This window comes from Odocoileus virginianus, chromosome 30 (assembly GCF_023699985.2).
Source record: "Odocoileus virginianus isolate 20LAN1187 ecotype Illinois chromosome 30, Ovbor_1.2, whole genome shotgun sequence".
NCBI classification, from domain to species: Eukaryota; Metazoa; Chordata; class Mammalia; order Artiodactyla; family Cervidae; genus Odocoileus; species Odocoileus virginianus.
Genome location: NC_069703.1, coordinates 13042020 through 13060149, shown reverse-complemented (window position 1 = coordinate 13060149; position 18130 = coordinate 13042020). Strand labels below are relative to the sequence as shown.

General features: G+C 39.3%; 1 protein-coding gene across 2 annotated transcripts in view; it reads right to left on the bottom strand.

The window, feature by feature from the left end:
• PTH2R (parathyroid hormone 2 receptor) overlaps nt 1-18130 on the bottom strand; it is a 91989-nt gene that overhangs the window by 52309 nt on the left and 21550 nt on the right. For both annotated transcript variants that reach the window (XM_020893662.2, XM_020893661.2), the window contains exons 3-4: nt 12413-12523; nt 12180-12301 (exon numbers count right to left, since the gene is read on the bottom strand). In XM_020893662.2, the coding sequence (XP_020749321.2) occupies nt 12180-12301; nt 12413-12461 (171 nt within the window). In that variant the 5' untranslated portion in view covers nt 12462-12523. The remainder of the gene's footprint in view (nt 1-12179; nt 12302-12412; nt 12524-18130) is intronic.

Sequence of the window (18130 nt, the reverse complement as noted above, 5' to 3'; positions counted from 1 at the left end):
CTGTCATTTCATAAATGGAGAAATGAAATCCTACAGAACATGAACTTTGAGTCTGGCTTTTTTCACTCAGAGTAATAACCTCAAGATCCATTCAGGTTGCTACCCATACCAAGTTTGTTCTTTTTTATTGCTGCACTGTTTGTGGCAAATGATTAGAATAATTAAGAGATACAGCTAAACTAGGGCTTTCCGGGTGGTGCTAGCTATAGAGAACCTGCCTGCCAATGCAGGAGACATAAGAGACACAGGTTCACTCCTTGGGTCAGCAAGATCCCCTGGAGGAGGGCATGGCAACCCCCTCCAGTATTCTTGCCTGGAGAATCCCAAGGACAGAGGAGCCTGGAGGGCTACAGTCCATGGGGCCACAAAGAGTTGGACATGACTCAGTAACTCAGCACACTGCATGGTATGTACCTAACCATCATTATATTTGAAATGAGTTTTAGACTTTGTAGATAACATACAAAGTTGGGTCATGTTTCTTATAGACTCTTCTAATTTCTGTTAATTGCTATCTTAAGATATCTGTTTTTAATATAACATTGATATCATATTAAGGCTAAGTCCATTCTATATTTTTATTTTCTGTTATGTTTTTCATTACTGCGTTTTAGTTTTCTGGCCATCCCTGAATTACTTGAACAATTTGTAGAATTCCATTTTGATGTATATTTTTGGTGGTGGCTCTAGGTATTACACTATATAACTTAATGTGGAAGATTTGATCACTGAATTTTCAACTTTCTTCTTTTCTTAACTATTGAGAGCTATAAATCTATCTCGACATCTGCTTTTGCTATTTCCCACAGTCTTTGATATATATTGAGCTTTCATATTTATCCAAATTTTTGCCATTGGTCACATAATTTTCAACTATTTATGAATTCTCTACATATTTTAGTTGATTTCCTATTGATTCTTTTGTGGTCAGAGAACATACATAGCCTGTGTGATTTTAATCTTGAGATTTATTGAAACTTGTTTTATACCCCAGCATATGTTCTATCTTGGTAAACTTTGGTAACTACTTTAAAAGAATATGAATTTTTCAGTTATTGTGAATGAAGTAAAGTGAAGCGAAAGTCGCTCAGTCGTGTCTGACTCTTTGCAAACCCATGGACTGTAGCCCGCCAGGCTCCTCTGTCCATGGGATTCTTCAGGCAAGAATACCGGAGTGGGTAGACATTCCCTTCTCAAGGGGATCTTCCAGATCCAGGGATCAAGTTCTGGGTCTCCTGCATTGCAAGTCGATTATTTATCACCGTCTAAGCCATCTGGCACCCCCCTCCAGTACTCTTGCCTGGAAAATCCCATGGATGGAGGAGCCTGGTGGGCTACAGTCCATGGGGTCACGAAGAGTCGGACATGACTGAGCATCTTCACTTTCACTTTTCACTTTCATGCACTGGAGAAGGAAATGGCAACCCACTCCAGTGTTCTTGCCTGGAGAATCCCAGGGATGGGAGCCTGGTGGGCTGCCGTCTATGGGGTCGCGCAGAGTCGAACATGACTGACGTGACTTAGCAGCAGCAACAAGCCATCAGGGAAACCTTTGAAGCTCCTAAACACATGTATATTTAGGATTATTTCCTCTTGATAAATTGATTCTTCATAATTTTAAATATTGCTGTCTTGGTAATGCTCTTTGTCTTGATGTCTACATTTCTCAAAGACAGCATACAGTTGAACCATACTTTTATTATCCATTCTAACAATCTCTGCCTTTTAGGAGAAATGTTTAGTTCACTGACCTCAAACGCAATCATTGCTGTGACTGGGTTTAGATCTAACATATAGGTATTTGCATTCTATATGTCTATCTTTTCTCTGAGCCTCTGTACCTACTTCCTTATCTTTTATTGGGGGTTGGGGGATGGGGAACTCAATCAGGTATTTATTAGTATTTCACTTGTGTTTTCTTTTAGTAGTTACTATAGAGACTTGGTTATGCATCTTGAAGTTATCAGACCTACATTTAATAATATTGAACTATTTCACCATATAAACAGATATTTACAATTATGTACCTAATTTTGCTCCCCTAGCCTTTGTCACATCTAGATTTTGTTCTACACAATTTATAAACCCTAATGAGATGTTATTGTGTTTGCTTTAAGCAGTCAGCAGACTTTTAAATGAATTAAATTATAGATATAAAGATGGATATAAACATAGCAATAAATAAGGATAGGTATATAGTTAAGCTTATTATTTTAATCTGTCATTTTTATCCACATATGTACTATTTTGGTACCCCTCATTATTTCCTGTCAATCTTTGCTTCCATCTGATATATTTCTCTCCCATCTAGAGAATTTTTTTGAGCATTTCTTATGAAGAAGTCTGATAAAGATGAATTCTCTCAGATTTTTTTCTGTCTGAAAAATATCATTATTTCCCTTTATCTTAATGCATATTATCACTTTTAGAATGCCATTCCATTGTATTCAGGCCTCTATTGCTTAACTAAAAGACAAGCATCCTTTTAGTTTATGTTGTCCTGAATATCCTGTGCCCTTTTCCTCTCACTGCTTTTAAGATTTTATTCTTACCTTGATTTTAACTAAAACCATAGCATTTTAACTATGATGTGTCAAAGTATGGCTTTCTTTTTATTCAAACTGATTAGGGTTTTCTGAATACCTGGAACTTGTGATTGATTTATTTCACCCACTTTATAAAATTACCATTCATTGCCTTCTGAAATATTTATTTTGTCCTATTCTTTCCCTCTCTTCTTACCCCTAATTTCACATATCTTAGGCAATTACATATCATCTCACAGTCTCAGACGGTTCTGTTTATTAAATTTATTTTTTCTCCTAATGTTTCACTTGGAAAATTTCTGTAGCCTTCTTTTCAAGTTCACTGATGTTTATCATGCTGTGTCCACTATTCTGTTGAGCATATCAAATAAATTCTTCATTTTGAATATTTCAATTCTATTTCTTTTTTTTTAAGTTTTCATTTCTCTGTCAGTTTTCCCATCTGTTTATGCACTTTTTTCACTAAATCAGCTAACATATTTATCATTACCTGGAAATTACAACATCTGGATCATCTATTTTTTCTGCTTTGTTTTTACTCTAGATTTGGGGTCCCTACTTTGAAATTTTTTATTACATTATGGGCACTGTAAGTAAAAGAAGAGTTGGGATGAAGCATATAATATTGAGGCAGGAGGCAGATGGGCACCCCCCTCCCACCAGGGTAAAGCAAATTGAAGATTCATTTTCTATTGACCAAAACTCTAAGACAAGAATGAAAGTGAAAGTGAAAGTGAAGTCGTGTCCAACTCTTTGCGACCCCATGGACTGTAGCCTACCAGGCTCCTCTGTCCATGGAATTTTCCAGGCAAAAGTACTGGAGTGGATTGCCATTTCCTTCTCCAGGGGACCTTTCCGACCCAGGGATTGAACCTGGGTCTCCCACATTGCAGGCAGACGCGTTACCATCTGATCCACCAGGGAAGCCCCAAGACAAAAATAGAGGGGCAATTAAGGGAGGGGGCTGGACCCTGCACAGACCACACAGTTCTCGTTTTCGGAAGTTGGGAGACCTCCTGGACCACATATGTGCAGAAAAGGCCCGTTGGAGGCCAAAGGGGAGTCATGTCAAGGGATGTTCCACCCAGATGCCTCTTCATTAGGATCCATCTTGGCTAAGAGATGCATGTGCACACATGGGAGGATCCTGAGATACACCAGATATAGACTGTGAACCAGGCAAATCACAGCGAGTGGCCAAAGGAGACCTGGAAGAAATGCCCCATATAAGTGATTTATACTGCCATGAAGGTGCAACTCAGTGACTCTCCCTCTGAGTCTGCCTTCTGTCTATCCCACGTGTACTGAACTCTTCTCTTTCTAGTAAACACTTTACTTGCTTCACTACTTTCCATCTTCGTGGAAAGTCTTTTCTGCAAAGCCAAAGGGCCAGGGCACTTGTTACTGACCACTGGTCTAAGTGACTAGGATTTGGTGCCTTCACCACTGCAATCCAGCCCATGTCTGGCTGGAAATCCAAGTCCCGCCTGAAGCCATTGCAGACAGAGACCACCCCAGATCAATATTAACAGGCTGAAAAGGGCAGTCATCTTCCTCTATCAGGCTTCTTGGGTACTGAGGATGGATTACTTTGTTTTAATCTGGGGTTGGGTTTGTTGTAGTTTTTCTCAGTTTCTTGCTCTTTCCAAGATTCTGTTTATCTTGGTTTTAGGTTTTGAGAGCAGAATCCCGAATTCTCCTTCAGTAGATGATGGGATGCTCTGAAAGTGCTGCACTCAATATGCCAGCAAATTTGGAAAACTCAGCAGTGGCCACAGGACTGGAAAAGGTCACTTTTCATTCCAATCCCAAAGAATGCTCAAACTACCACACAGTTGCACTCATCTCACACACTAGTAAAGTAATGCTCAAAATTCTCCAAGACAGGCTTCAGCAATACATGAACCGTGAACTTCCAGATGCTCAAGCTGGTTTTATATAGGGCAGAGGAACAAGAGATCAAATTGCCAACATCCGCTGGATCATCAAAAAAGCAAGAGAGTTCCAGAAAAACATCTATTTCTGCTTTATTGACTACGCCAAAGCCTTTTACTGTGTGGATCACAATAAACTGTGGAAAATTCTGAAAGAGATGGGAATACCAGACCACCTGAACCACCTCTTGAGAAACCTATATGCAGGTCAGGAAGCAACAGTCAGAACTGGACATGGAACAACAGACTAGTTCCAAATAGGAAAAGGAGTACGTCAAGGATGTATATTGTCACCCTGCTTATTTAACTTATATGCAGAGCACATCATGAGAAACGCTGGGCTGGAAGAAGCACAAGGTGGAATCAAGATTGCCGGGAGAAATATCAATAACCTCAGATATGCAGATGACACCACCCTTATGGCAGAAAGTGAAGAGGAACTAAAAAGCCTCTTGATGAAAGTGAAAGAGGAGAGTGAAAAAGTAGGCGTAAAGCTCAACATTCAGAAAACTAAGATCATGGCATCTGGTCCCATCACTTCATGGGAAATAGATGGGGAAACAGTGGAAGCAGTGTCAGACTTTATTTTGGGGGACTCCAAAATCACTGCAGATGGTGATTGCAGCCATGAAATTAAAAGATGCTTACTCCTTGGAAGGAAAGTTATGACCAACCTAGAAAGCATATTAAAAAGCAGAGACATTACTTTGCCAACAAAGGTTCATCTAGTCAAGGCTATGGTTTTTCCAGCAGTCATGTACAGATGTGAGAGTTGGACTGTGAAGAAAGCTGAGTGCCAAAGAATTGATGCTTTTGAACTGTGGTGTTGGAGAAGACTCTTGAGAGTCCCTTGGACTTCAAGGAGATCCAACCAGTCCATTCTAAAGGAGATCAGTCCTGGGTGTTCATTGGAAGGACTGATGCTGAAGCTGAAACTCCAATACTTTGGCCACCTCATGGGAAGAGTTCACTCATTAGAAAAGACTCTGATGCTGGGAGGAATTGGGGGCAGGAGCAGAAGGGGATGACAGAGGATGAGATGGCTGGATGGCATCACCACTCGATGGACATGGGTTTGGAGGGACTCCAGGAGTTGGTGATGGACAGAGAGGCCTGGCGTGCTGCAGTCCATGGGGTTGCAAAGAGTTGGACATGACTGAGAGACTGAACTGAACTGAAGATGATGGGATCTTAGCACCAGCAGCCTCTAGCAGCCATTATATGGGTTTTTGTCCATAAAACCTGAAAACCTTAGAAAAACTGAAGGTTTTCTAAGCTGCAGAGAAACTCTTTCTGCTTTCTCAACCATTCATCAGCTATATAAAATTCATATAGCCTTTAGACACAAGAATATATGATAATTTCTACGGTATGCTGCTGTTTTAAATATAATACTCTAAAGAATTTAACAACCTCATGGCCTCTCATAAGCATTCCGTACCTTTTTTGTCTTTTAATTTCACTTTGCTGTGAATCTCACTTTGCTCTCTAGCCTGCCCTGAGCTTTCTGCATCTCAGAACGTGTCTGTCCATTATGCTGCTCTGCTCCAGTTTGCAGCTAGCCAAGGCCTCATTTTAGATGAAGACCTCTTGTGCCTAGAAAAGATCTTTCTCAGCTCTTTTTTGTCAGGCTTTTCACTCACTGAGATCTGTCATCTCGGGGGTTTCTCTCAGCTTTCCTGCCCTCCCCCAATAGTCATGCTCTAAGTGAGGGCCCCAAATACCCCAGGAGAGGTCTCTCAGCTCCTCTGTTCTGTCCCATGCCTTCAGCTGACAGTTACCTCTCACCCAGGGAGCGTCCTACGTATATCTTGGGAAGTTTCTCTGTGTCCGCCTACATTGCCCTCAGTCTTTAACTCACTGCCTCCAGAAACTCCACAGTGAAGGTTCATGGGTAAGAACTGGCTGATGGGTAATAGCTCACCCTGACTAGGCTTCATTTCTTGAAATTCTAAGCCTTTATTCTAGTCTTCATCTGATGGAAGTTCTTTTAAAAAATGGTTCTTTTCTTTTTATCCCCTTCTATAGCCTGGTTGCTCCTCTTCTAGTGCAAGAACAGGGATAAATACAGCCACAGGTCTTTTCTGTCATAAGAAGAGGATTTCCTCTTTCTGCAATTAGGTTCGTTTAGATTTCTTGGCATCTTCAGCTCACTGACAGGCTTTTACAGATTATTCATGTTGCATCTTGCTCAGCTTATTCTTAATGCTGCAACTTCTCACTGGAACTTCTTCCTGACTGGAAGTAGAAGACTATCTCTTACTGCCTTTTTAAAGCATTTATGACATATTTTCTCTTAATAAAATGTTAAACTTCTATAGAAAATATTTGGATAATGTGTAAAATGAGAGAGAGAGAAGAGGAAAAAACGCCATAATTCCCACACAAGCAAAAAGAAACACTGCATTTTGTGTATTTCTTTTCATTCTATTTCTGTGTATCACTTCTTATTGTTTTTAATATTAGCATCCCCAAATTATATACAACTTTATTATCTGATTTTCTTTCAAGTAATTGAATAACAAAAGATTTTCCCAAGACCACAAACTCTTTACACAAAATATATATTTCAGCTGATTTACCCAGCTCTTCATTGGAAATTTAAATTCTTCAAAATATTCACTATAATAATTAATGGTTCAATGAACACTATTCCATTCAGTACCCCCAACCCCAAATTTTTATGCTTAAATCTCAGAAATAAAATTACAAGATCAAAGGACAAGACCCTCTTGAAGTCTCTTAATATATATTGTTAAATTGTTGTCCAAAAATTCATATAGACTTCAGACAGAAGGCTATATGAAAATTTCTACAGTATGCTGCTGTTTAAATATAATACTCTAAAGAATTTAACAACCTCATGGCCTCTCATAAGCAATCCCTGCCTTTTTTGGCTTTTAATTTTTGAAATCGTTTTCTGGACAAAATTATTGGAGTGGGGTTGCCATTTTCTCCTCCAGGGGATCTTCCCATCATAGGGATCAAACCTACATCTCCACGTCTCCCACATTACAGGCAGATTCTTTACTAGTGATCCACTGAGGAAGCTATACTCCCTTTTTATTAAAAGTAATTCTCTCATTTGTCAAGTGAATGATATGAAAATTATTTAAAGAATGAAACAATAGATATTTTAAAAATCTTCTTATTTTCCCTATAAAAATGTGGCATGTATTTTAAATTCACTGCTTTTACTTTTACCTTTTGTTTCTTATACAAAAATTCTGATTACCACCATCAATAATTAATATCTCATATATACATAATATCATTTTGCCCTACAGCATATCAAAACCTCAGGAGCTATCCAGTTATCTTATTAGAAGATTTTTTTACATTTCTTAAGTTTTCTCTAATTACTACTTAAGGGTTGTAAACAACAGAAAACACTCTGTACTTTTAATTAAGGAGATAAAATTATTTATGGCTAACAAAATGAACTCCTTATTGCCAAATTCAGACTTAAAGTGAAGAAAGTAGGGAAAACCACTAGACCATTCAGGTATGACCTAAATCAAATCCCTTACGACTATACAGTGGAAGTGAGAAATAGATTTAAGGGATAGATCTGATAAACAGAGTGCCTGATGAACTATGGATGGAGGTTCGTGACATTGTACAGGAGACAGGGATCAAGACCATCCCCATGGAAAAGAAATGCAAAAAGGCAAAATGGTTGTCTGAGGAGGCCTTATAAATAGCTGTGAAAAGAAGAGAAGCAAAAAGCAAAGGAAAAAAGGAAAGATATTCCCATTTGAATGCAGAGTTCCAAAGAATAGCAAGGAGAGATAAGAAAGCCTTCCTCAGCAATCAATGCAAAGAAATAGAGGAAAACAACAGAATGGGAAAGACTAGAGATGTCTTCAAGAAAATTTGAGATACCAAGGGAATATTTCATGAAAAGATGGGTTCGATAAAGGACAGAAATGGTATGGACCTAACAGAAGCAGAAGATATTAAGAAGAGGTGGCAAGAATACACAGGACTGTACGAAAAAGATCTTCATGACCCAGATAATCACGATGGTGTGATCACTCACCTAGAGCTAGACATCCTGGAATGTGAAGTCAGGTGGCCCTTAGAAAGCATCACTATGAACAAAGCTAGTGGAGGTGTGGAATTCCAGTTGAGCTATTTCAAATCCTGAAAGATGATGCTGTGAAACTGTTGCACTCAATATGTCAGCAAATTTGGAAAACTCAGCAGTGGCCACAGGACTGGAAAAGATCAGTTTTCATTCCAATCCCAAAGAAAGGCAATCCCAAAGAATGCTCAAACTACCACACAATTGCACTCATCTCACACACTAGTAAAGCAATGCTCAAAATTCTCCAAGCCAGGCTTCAGCAATACATGAATCATGAACTTCCAGATGTTCAAGCTGGTTTTATATAGGGCAGAGGAACCAGAGATCAAATTGCCAACATCCGCTGGATCATCAAAAAAGCAAGAGAGTTCCAGAAAAACATCTATTTCTGCTTTATTGACTACACCAAAGCCTTTGACTGTGTGGATCACAATAAACTGTGGAAAATTCGGAAAGAGATGGGAATACCAGACCACCTGAACCACCTCTTGAGAAACCTGTATGCAGGCCAGGAAGCAACAGTCAGAACTGGACATGGAACAACAGACTGGTTCCAAGTAGGAAAAGGAGTACGTCAAGGCTGTATATTGTCACCCTGCTTATTTAACTTATATGCAGAGTACATCATGAGAAACGCTGGGCTGGAAGAAGCACAAGGTGGAATCAAGATTGCCGGGAGAAATATCAATAACCTCAGATATGCAGATGACACCACCCTTATGGCAGAAAGTGAAGAGGAACTAAAAAGCCTCTTGATGAAAGTGAAAGAGGAGAGTGAAAAAGGAAGCGTAAAGTTCAACATTCAGAAAACTAAGATCATGGCATCTGGTCCCATCACTTCATGGGAAATAGATGGGGAAACAGTGGAAACAGTGGCTGACTTTATTTTGGGGGGCTCCAAAATCACTGCAGATGGTGATTGCAGCCATGAAATTAAAAGACACTTACTCCTTGGAAGGAAAGTTATGACCAACCTAGAAAGCATATTAAAAAGCAGAGACATTACTTTGCCAACAAAGGTCCCTCTAGTCAAGGCTATGGTTTTTCCAGTAGTCATGTATGGATGTGAGAGTTGGACAGTGAAGGAAGCTGAGCACTGAAGAATTGATGCTTTTGAACTGTGGTGTTGGAAAAGACTCTTGAGAGTCTCTTGGACTGCAAGAGATCCAACCAGTCCATCCTAAAGGAGATCAGTCCTGGGTGTTCATTGGAAGGACTGATGCTGAAGCTGAAACTCCAATACTTTGGCCACCTCATGCGAAGAGTTGACTCACTGGAAAAGACCCTGATGCTGGGAGGGATTGGGGGCAGGAGAAGAAGGGGGCAACAGAGAATGAGATGGCTGGATGGCATCACCGACTTGATGGACATGAGTTTGAGTAAATTCTGGGAGTTGGTGATGGACAGGGAGGCCTGGCGTGCTGCAGTCCATGGGGTCACAAACAGTCGGACACAACTGAGCGACTGAACTGAACTGAACAAAATTAATGAAATTTTTTAGTTAAATTTTAAATCATGTTCATATAAAATAGTATATATTTCGGATATTTTACCATCCTTAGATATTTTGATTCTTGGAACACAGAGTAGTCAAAAAGAATGATTATAATATTAGAGTTCAATGTAAATTAAATCATGATATAATTTAATGCCATTTAAAAGCTGTGAAAGACTTGAATTTGTCATTTAATCCACAAATTTATAACACAGAACACTAAACATTGTGAATGTTTATTTATTTCAATGAAATTGAAATTATTTTAAAGTGTTTTACATTAACTTGGCTTTGGCTCCACTGTAACATACACAACTAATTTTATCTAAGAAGCATCTCAACAATGAAATACTAAACTGAAGTCTTTTAGCAACTTACTAAAGAGTCCTTAAGGTGGTAGGGTTTTGTGTTAGAAAAAAAATTAAGGAAAGAAGTCCTGACTATTAATGTCTAATCAAACAAGGAACTCTCCAACTCACCAGTACTCCTGCCACTGTTCCTCCTCCCCCACAACCAAAAAAGATCACCAAGCATAAAGAAAAATGTCTGCTGTTAGGAGAGTTATGCATTATGACTGTTCTCAGGTGTCTCATAAAATCATTTATACTTCAACTTATGTTCACCCGTACCATCATATGACTATGGTGAACTTATGCTCATTCCTATAGCATCATGCATTTTATAGAGGAGGTTTCAGTGATAGGAATTTAAGCATGACTTTTAATCTATCTACTATATAAAACCTAAAAGTAACTATCTAGAAGTTTCTGAAGTTTACATGTGATTACCATATCAGAAATAGCACTGATAAAGAATGTGGAGACCAGGGCCCTGCTCTAGACCCTGTCATAACTGAGCTGTCACTTGGATCAACCCTTCATCTCTGGTTCTAAGTTGACATACATGTGTACAATTAAGGTATTATGTGAGAAGATCTATAAGACACCCCCTTGCTCCTCTTTAACTCTACATACTCTTAATTTTTCCTACACTGATGAAATCATCTACTGGCAAATCTTTTTTTTTTTTTTTTCATTTATTTTTATTAGTTGGAGGCTAATTACTTTACAATATTGTAGTGGTTTTTGTCATATATTGACATGAATCAGCCATGGATTTACATGCATTCCCCATCCCGGTCCCCCCTCCCACCTCCCTCTCCACCCAATTCCTCTGGGTCTTCCCAGTGCACCATGTCCGAGCACTTATCTCATGCATCCAACCTGGGCTGGTGATCTGTTTCACTATAGATAATATACATGTTTCGATGCTGTTCTCTTGAAACATCCCACCCTCGCCTTCTCCCACAGATTCCAAAAGTCTGTTCTGTACATCTGTGTCTCTTTTTCCATTTTGCATATAGGGTTATCATTACCATCTTTTTAAATTCCATATATATGTGTTAGTATACTGTAATGGTCTTTATCTTTCTGGCTTACTTCACTCTGTATAATGGGCTCCAGTTTCATCCATCTCATTAGAACTGATTCAAATGAATTCTTTTAATGGCTGAGTAATATTCCATGGTGTATATGTACCACAGCTTCCTTATCCATTCGTCTGCTGATGGACATCTAGGTTGCTTCCATGTCCTGGCTATTATAAACAGTGCTGCGATGAACATTGGGGTGCACGTGTCTCTTTCAGATCTGGTTTCCTCAGTGTGTATGCCCAGGGCAAATGTTATGAGATGAAAAACCCATCTCTACAATTTAAAGTTACTCCAGGAACATATAGTGAGATAAGATATTGCTATTCATAAGTAACCAAGAAAAACATCATAAATTATGTTGCTGACTACCTATTTGGATTTTTACACATAATATAGCATCATATAATGTAATATAAACATAATTTAATATAAGTGACACATATTCATAAGTATACATACATATACCTCAGCCAGGTAATTCTAACTAAAAGAAAATACCAAAATGTTTCAGGTCCTAGACTTTTCCTTAACTAGGTATTTGAAAAGCTTTCAACCTTGCTTTTATCCTTTTCGATATTTGTGTCAGATAATATAAGAGTTTTTTGTACAGTGGTTGGTAATCAAGAATTGCATTAAAACATTTTGTTTTCCTTTAGGGGCTCACAAATACAAAAATAATTACCTTTCCTATGTTGATATCTGGTTGCAGAAAGCGAAGGCAGTCTGAATAATTAGACCATGTTTTATTTAAACTGTGCATAAAATCCCATGTTCCATTGGGGTTACAGTGTCGGAAAGCAACTCCTATAAAGATGTGAAGAAAAACACTGAGATTGCTCAGTTCTTGTAGAGTCTATTATTTTTTAAAAAGGAAGTTTCTATTCCAAATGAATCATTTCACAAAAAATTAAATACCTTTATGATTGAAGTCGTAAATATAAGGAGGACATGGGACAGCCAACATTTTCCCCACCGTTCCTCTAGGCCAACAGATGAGTCCATCCCATTCTGGAAAACAGTTTCCTTCTGATAAGGAAAAAATTAAAAAACAGATAAACAAAAATGCAGCTAGAACCAGAGAGTCAATGCATTCAAAATACAAAATTTCAAGTCACTGCCTATAGCAAAATGTAAAACAAACTGGTAGTTTTGTAAACTAGAATGTGATGGACTTATGATGTAAACATCTCAAAATTCATCCATCTAGCCTCATCAAAGGCCCATTGCTAGAAATATTTGATTTCCATAAATTAAAATTATTTAGTGATTCTAATATATATGAATCATAGCAATGAATATGTAAGAAACATCAAAATTCATTGAGAACAATTTCCTTTAGTAAAATTCTGTCATAGTTACCCTAGGTTTTTCAAATTACTGTTGAAGAATATGACACATGAAAAAGATTGAACTTCACAGATAAGCTCCAAGATCTGGGTTTGCCTTTTTACAAATAATTAGTAATTTATTTGAGTCTAACAATCACCTCAGACAAAATTCTCATGAACTCTACTCTCCTCCAGATGAATCCAGAACCCTATTACTTCTCACAACCTCGACTGCCACCCACCCCCCCACCCCCAGTCCACGCCACCACAACTCCAGCCTTAATTATTGCAATGGCCCCCAACTGGTCTTCCTGGTTCCATTCTTGTTCTCCTCATGCAATAGCCCAAAGGCTTCCCACCTCACTCTGAGGAAAAGCCAAGTCTTTTCAATGCCTAAAAGCCCCACAGGATCTGCTCTAGTCTCTGGCTTATCCCTCATCCTCCCACTCCAGCCTACACTCCTTATCCCGATTTCATGTTATGTTTTTCACTTGAGCTCTCTTTTTTCTTCCACTATCACATTTTAATTTATTATAATTTTCTTAAACCATAGGATTTAAGGACCTTGAGAGTGGGGAATTCTGTTACACGCATTTGCTCTTCCGGGTTTTTCAGGACTCTCCTCCATTTTTTGTGCATAAAACTTCCAAGAAGAGAGCCCATCAGCCAGGTCATATTCAAACTTCCCCAAAAGAGACTTTTAATGATTTCTTTGTTCATTTTCCCTTGTTACTATAACAAATTACCACAAACTTACAGCTTGAAATAACCCAAGCTTATTATCTCACTATTTCTGTGCATCAGAAGTCTGGTGAGCTCAGCCAGACCCCTGCTTAGAGACTCACAAACCTAAATCAAAGACTAGACAGGGTTAAAAACCCATTTCCTTACTCATTCCAGTTGCTAGTAGAATTTAGTTCCTTGCAGTGATGACTAAGATTCTCATTTCCTTCCTGGCTGTTACTGAGGGCTGTTCCCAACTTCTGGAAGCCACTTGCATTCCTTGGTTCATGGCCCCCCTTCCTCTGTCTTAAAAGTCAACAAGGGAGGTCAAGTCTTTCTCATGTTTCCAATCTCTCTCCACTCTTCTTTTCTCTTGCCAACTATTTTGCCTTCATCTTCCACTTTTAAGAATCCATATATTTACATTAGTCCCATCCAAATAATCCAGGCTAATTTTCCTATTTTAAGGTTGACAACCTTAATTCCATTTGCAATGCCCCTTTGCCTTGTTACATAACATACACAGGCAGAACACCAGAGATTAGGGTTTGCACATCTTTGAGGGGACATTATTCTGCTACCATAAGCACCATTACAGCTCTCAGTCTTTTAGTTACCAATTACACTAACTGTGGCTGAGGATTTTGTTCTAGCTAAGGTGGCAGCATGGTAAAGAAGCTGCCTGTCAATGCAGGAGATACAAGATGCAGGTTTGATCCCTGGGTTGGGAAGATCCCCTGGAGGAAAAAATGACAACTTGCTTCAGTAATTTTGCTTGGAAATCCCATGGACACAAGAGCTTGGTGGGCTAAAGTCCAGTCCAGTTCAGTTCAGTCGCTCAGTCATGTCAGAATCTTTGCAACCCCAAGGACTGCAGCACGCCAGGCTTCCCTGTCCATCACCAACTCCCGAAGCTTGCGCAAACTCATGTCCACTGAGTCAGTGATGCCATCCAGCTATCTCATCCTCTGTCTTCCCCTTCTCCTCCTGCCCTCAATCTTTCCCAGCATCAGGGTCTTTTTCAGTGAGTCGGTTTTTCACATCAGATGGCCCAAGTATTGGAGCTTCAGCTTCAACATCAGTCCTTTTCAATGAATATTCAGGGTTGAGGTCCTTTAGGATTGACTGGTTTGATCTCCTTGCAGTCCAACAGACTTTCAACAGTCTTCTCCAACACCACAGTTCAAAATCATCAAGTCTTCAGTGCTCAGCTTTCTTTATGGCCCAACTCTCACATCCATGCATGACTACTAGAAAAACCACAGCTTTGACTAGACAGACCTTTGTCAGCAAAGTAATGTCTCTGCTTTTTAATAAGCTGTCTAGGTTGGTCACAACTTTTATTCCAAGGAGCATGTGTCTTTTACCTTCATGGCTGCAGTCACCATCTGCAGTGATTTTGGAGCCCAAGAAAATAAAGTCTCTCACTGCTTCCATTGTTTCCCCATCTATTTGCCATGAAATGAGGGGACCAGATGCCATGATCTTCATTTTTCAAATGTTGAGTTTTAAGCCAGTTTTTTCATTCTCCTCTTTCACTTTCCTCAAGAGGCTCTTTAGTTCCTCTTCACTTTCTGCCATAACGGTGGTATCATCTGCATATCTGAGGTTATTGATATTTCTCCTGGCAATCTTGAATCCAGCCTGTGCTTCATCCAGCCTGGCATTTTGCATGATGTACCCTGCATATAAGTTAAATAAGCAGGAAAATATACAACCTTGACGTACTCCATTCCCGATTTGGAACCAGTCCATTGTTCATATGCAATTCTAACTGCTGCATCTTGACCTGCATACAGATTTCTCGGATGGCAGGTAAGGTGGTCTGGTATTCCTATCTCTTTAAGAATTTTCCACAGTTTGTTGTAATCCACACAGTCAAAGACTTTAGCATAGACAATGAAGAAAAGTAGATGTTTTTCTGGAATTCTCTTGCTTTTTCTATGATCCAGCAGATGTTGGCTATTTGATCTCTGGTTCCTCTGCCTTTTCTAAATACAGCTTAAATATCTGGAAGTTCTCAGTTCATATACTGTTGAAGCCTAGGGAATTTTGAGCATTATTTTTCCAGCATGTGAGGTGAGTGTAATTGTGCTACAATCCATGGCTACAACCCATGGGGTCTACAGCCATCTAGTCCATGGCTACAGTCCATGGGTCACAAACAGTCAGATATATTGAGCGCACAGACACACACGCACAGAGCGTTCATTGTGTCAAGTTGTTTGTTTGGTTTTGAACACTCATCATAACAGAACCTCGTAGAAACACCAGTATCTACAGTAAAGAATTCAGTGTGAACCTGAGGTTGACTTGCTAATGTCCACCATATCACATGGAAACAAATACTTGATTTGTTCTGTGGATGGCTGAAGCAATAAGAAAATGAGAATATCTTCCCTCACCCACACTGTTCTTGAAGAAGAGAATGTTTTCTTGGAAACAGCCTCACTTTGCTCTCATAACAAAAGCTTGGATTTACATACTGCTAGTAACCATGGAACTCATCACACTGGCTCCCATATTTGGTACATGGCTTTACCTGCTTCTTTCCACCATGACCTATTTTTTGTTTATCTTTACTCTTAAATAAAGTATAATGAATCAGTCTCTTCCACCAGCTTCAGTTCAGTTCAGTAGCTCAGTCAGCTCAGTTCAGTCGCTCAGTCATGTCCAACTGTTTGTGACCCCATGGACTGCAGCACGCCAGGTCTCCCTGTCCATCACCAACTCCCTGAGTTTACTCAAACTCATGTCCATTGAGTTGGTGATGCCATTCAACCATCTTATCCTCTGTCGTCCCCTTCTCCTCCTGCTTTCAATCTTTCCCAGCATCAGGGTCTTTTCAAATGAGTCAGTTCTTCACATCAGGTGGCCAAAGTATTGGAGTTTCAGCTTCAGCACCAGTCCTTCCAAAGAATATTCAGGACTGATTTCCTTTAGGATGGACTGGTTGGATCTCCTTGCTAGTCAAAGGACTCTTAAGAGTCTTCTCCAACACCGCAGTTCAAAAGCATCAATTTTGTCCTGAATATTTTCTGTCTTGATAGCATTCAGTATGGTTTCCCATCCATTTACTTTATATTTAATAAGTCATGTATCCTTATTTTTCTGAAACCAATACTTTCCCAAATATCTATCATGTAGTCTACATAAAGTGGACCCAGACACATATTCTTTTGTTCTTGTAACTAGTTGTCCTTCAAAATGTGTGCTTCAATATCACATGAGATTTTCCAAGAGTTGGTCATGTGATGAACTAAGGTCTTCATAGAAGTCTGAATCAATGATCAATTTATTCTATAATTATGCAGTCTTTAAGCTGCAATAGAGAAAACTGTTGTTATTTTGCTTATGCTTTAAAAGGGATAGTTTTTGGTTCCCTAAAAGGTTGTTGTTGGTGTTCAGTCACTAAGTCGTGTCTGACTCTTTGCCACTCCATGGACTGCAGGATGCCAGGCTCCTCTATCCTCCAATATCTCCTGGAGTTTGCTTAAATTCATGTCCATTGAAAATGTGATGCTATGTAACCATCTCATCCTCTGCAATCCCCTTCTCCTTTTGCCTTCAATCTATCCCAGCATCAGGGTCTTTTCCAATGATTTGGTTCTTCATAAAAGGTGACCAAAGCATTGGAGCTTCATGCCACCCCAAATATACAAATAGCTCATACAGCTTAATGTCGGAAATCAGCAATCCAATCAAAACATGAGGAAAGGGACTTGCCTGGTGGTCCAGAGGCTAAGATTTCATGCTCCCAAAGCAGGACGCCCAGGTTCAATTCCTGGTCAGGGAGCTATCCTACATGCTACAACCAAGACCCAACAAGTGAATAAATAAATATTTTTTAAAATGAGCAGAAGCTCTAAATAGACATTTCCCCACAGAAGACACACAGATGGCCAACAGGCACATGAAAAGATGCTCAATATCACTAATTATTAGAGAAATGCAAATCAAAACTACAACAAAGTACCACCTCAGACCAGTCAGAATGGCCATCATTTTAAAAATCTACAAATAATAAATGCTAGAGAGGGTGTGGAATAGAGGAAACCCTCCTACACTGTTAGAAATGTAAGCTGGTGCAACCACTATGTAAAACAGTATGGATTTTCCTCAAAATACTAAAAATAGCATTGCCTTTTGATCTAGCAATCCCATTCCTGGGAATATATCCAGAAATAATTATATTTCAGAAACTTACATGCATCCGTATGTTCATAGCAGCACTACTTACAATAGCCAGGACATCAGAGCAACTTACACGTCTATCAACAGATGAATGGATAAAGACAATGTGGCATATATATATATATATGTATGGTGGTGGTTTAGTTGCCAAGTCCTGTCTGACTCTTGTGACCCCACGGACTATAGCCTGCCAGACTCCTCTGTCATGGGATTCTCCAGGTGAAAATACTAGAGTGGGTTGCCATTTCTTTCTCCAGGGGATCTTCCTGATCCAGGGTCTCCTGCATTGCAGGCAGATTCTTTACTGACTGAGCTACAAGGGAAGCCCATATATATATATATATATATATATGTGTGTGTGTGTGTGTGTGTGTGTGTGTGTGTGTGC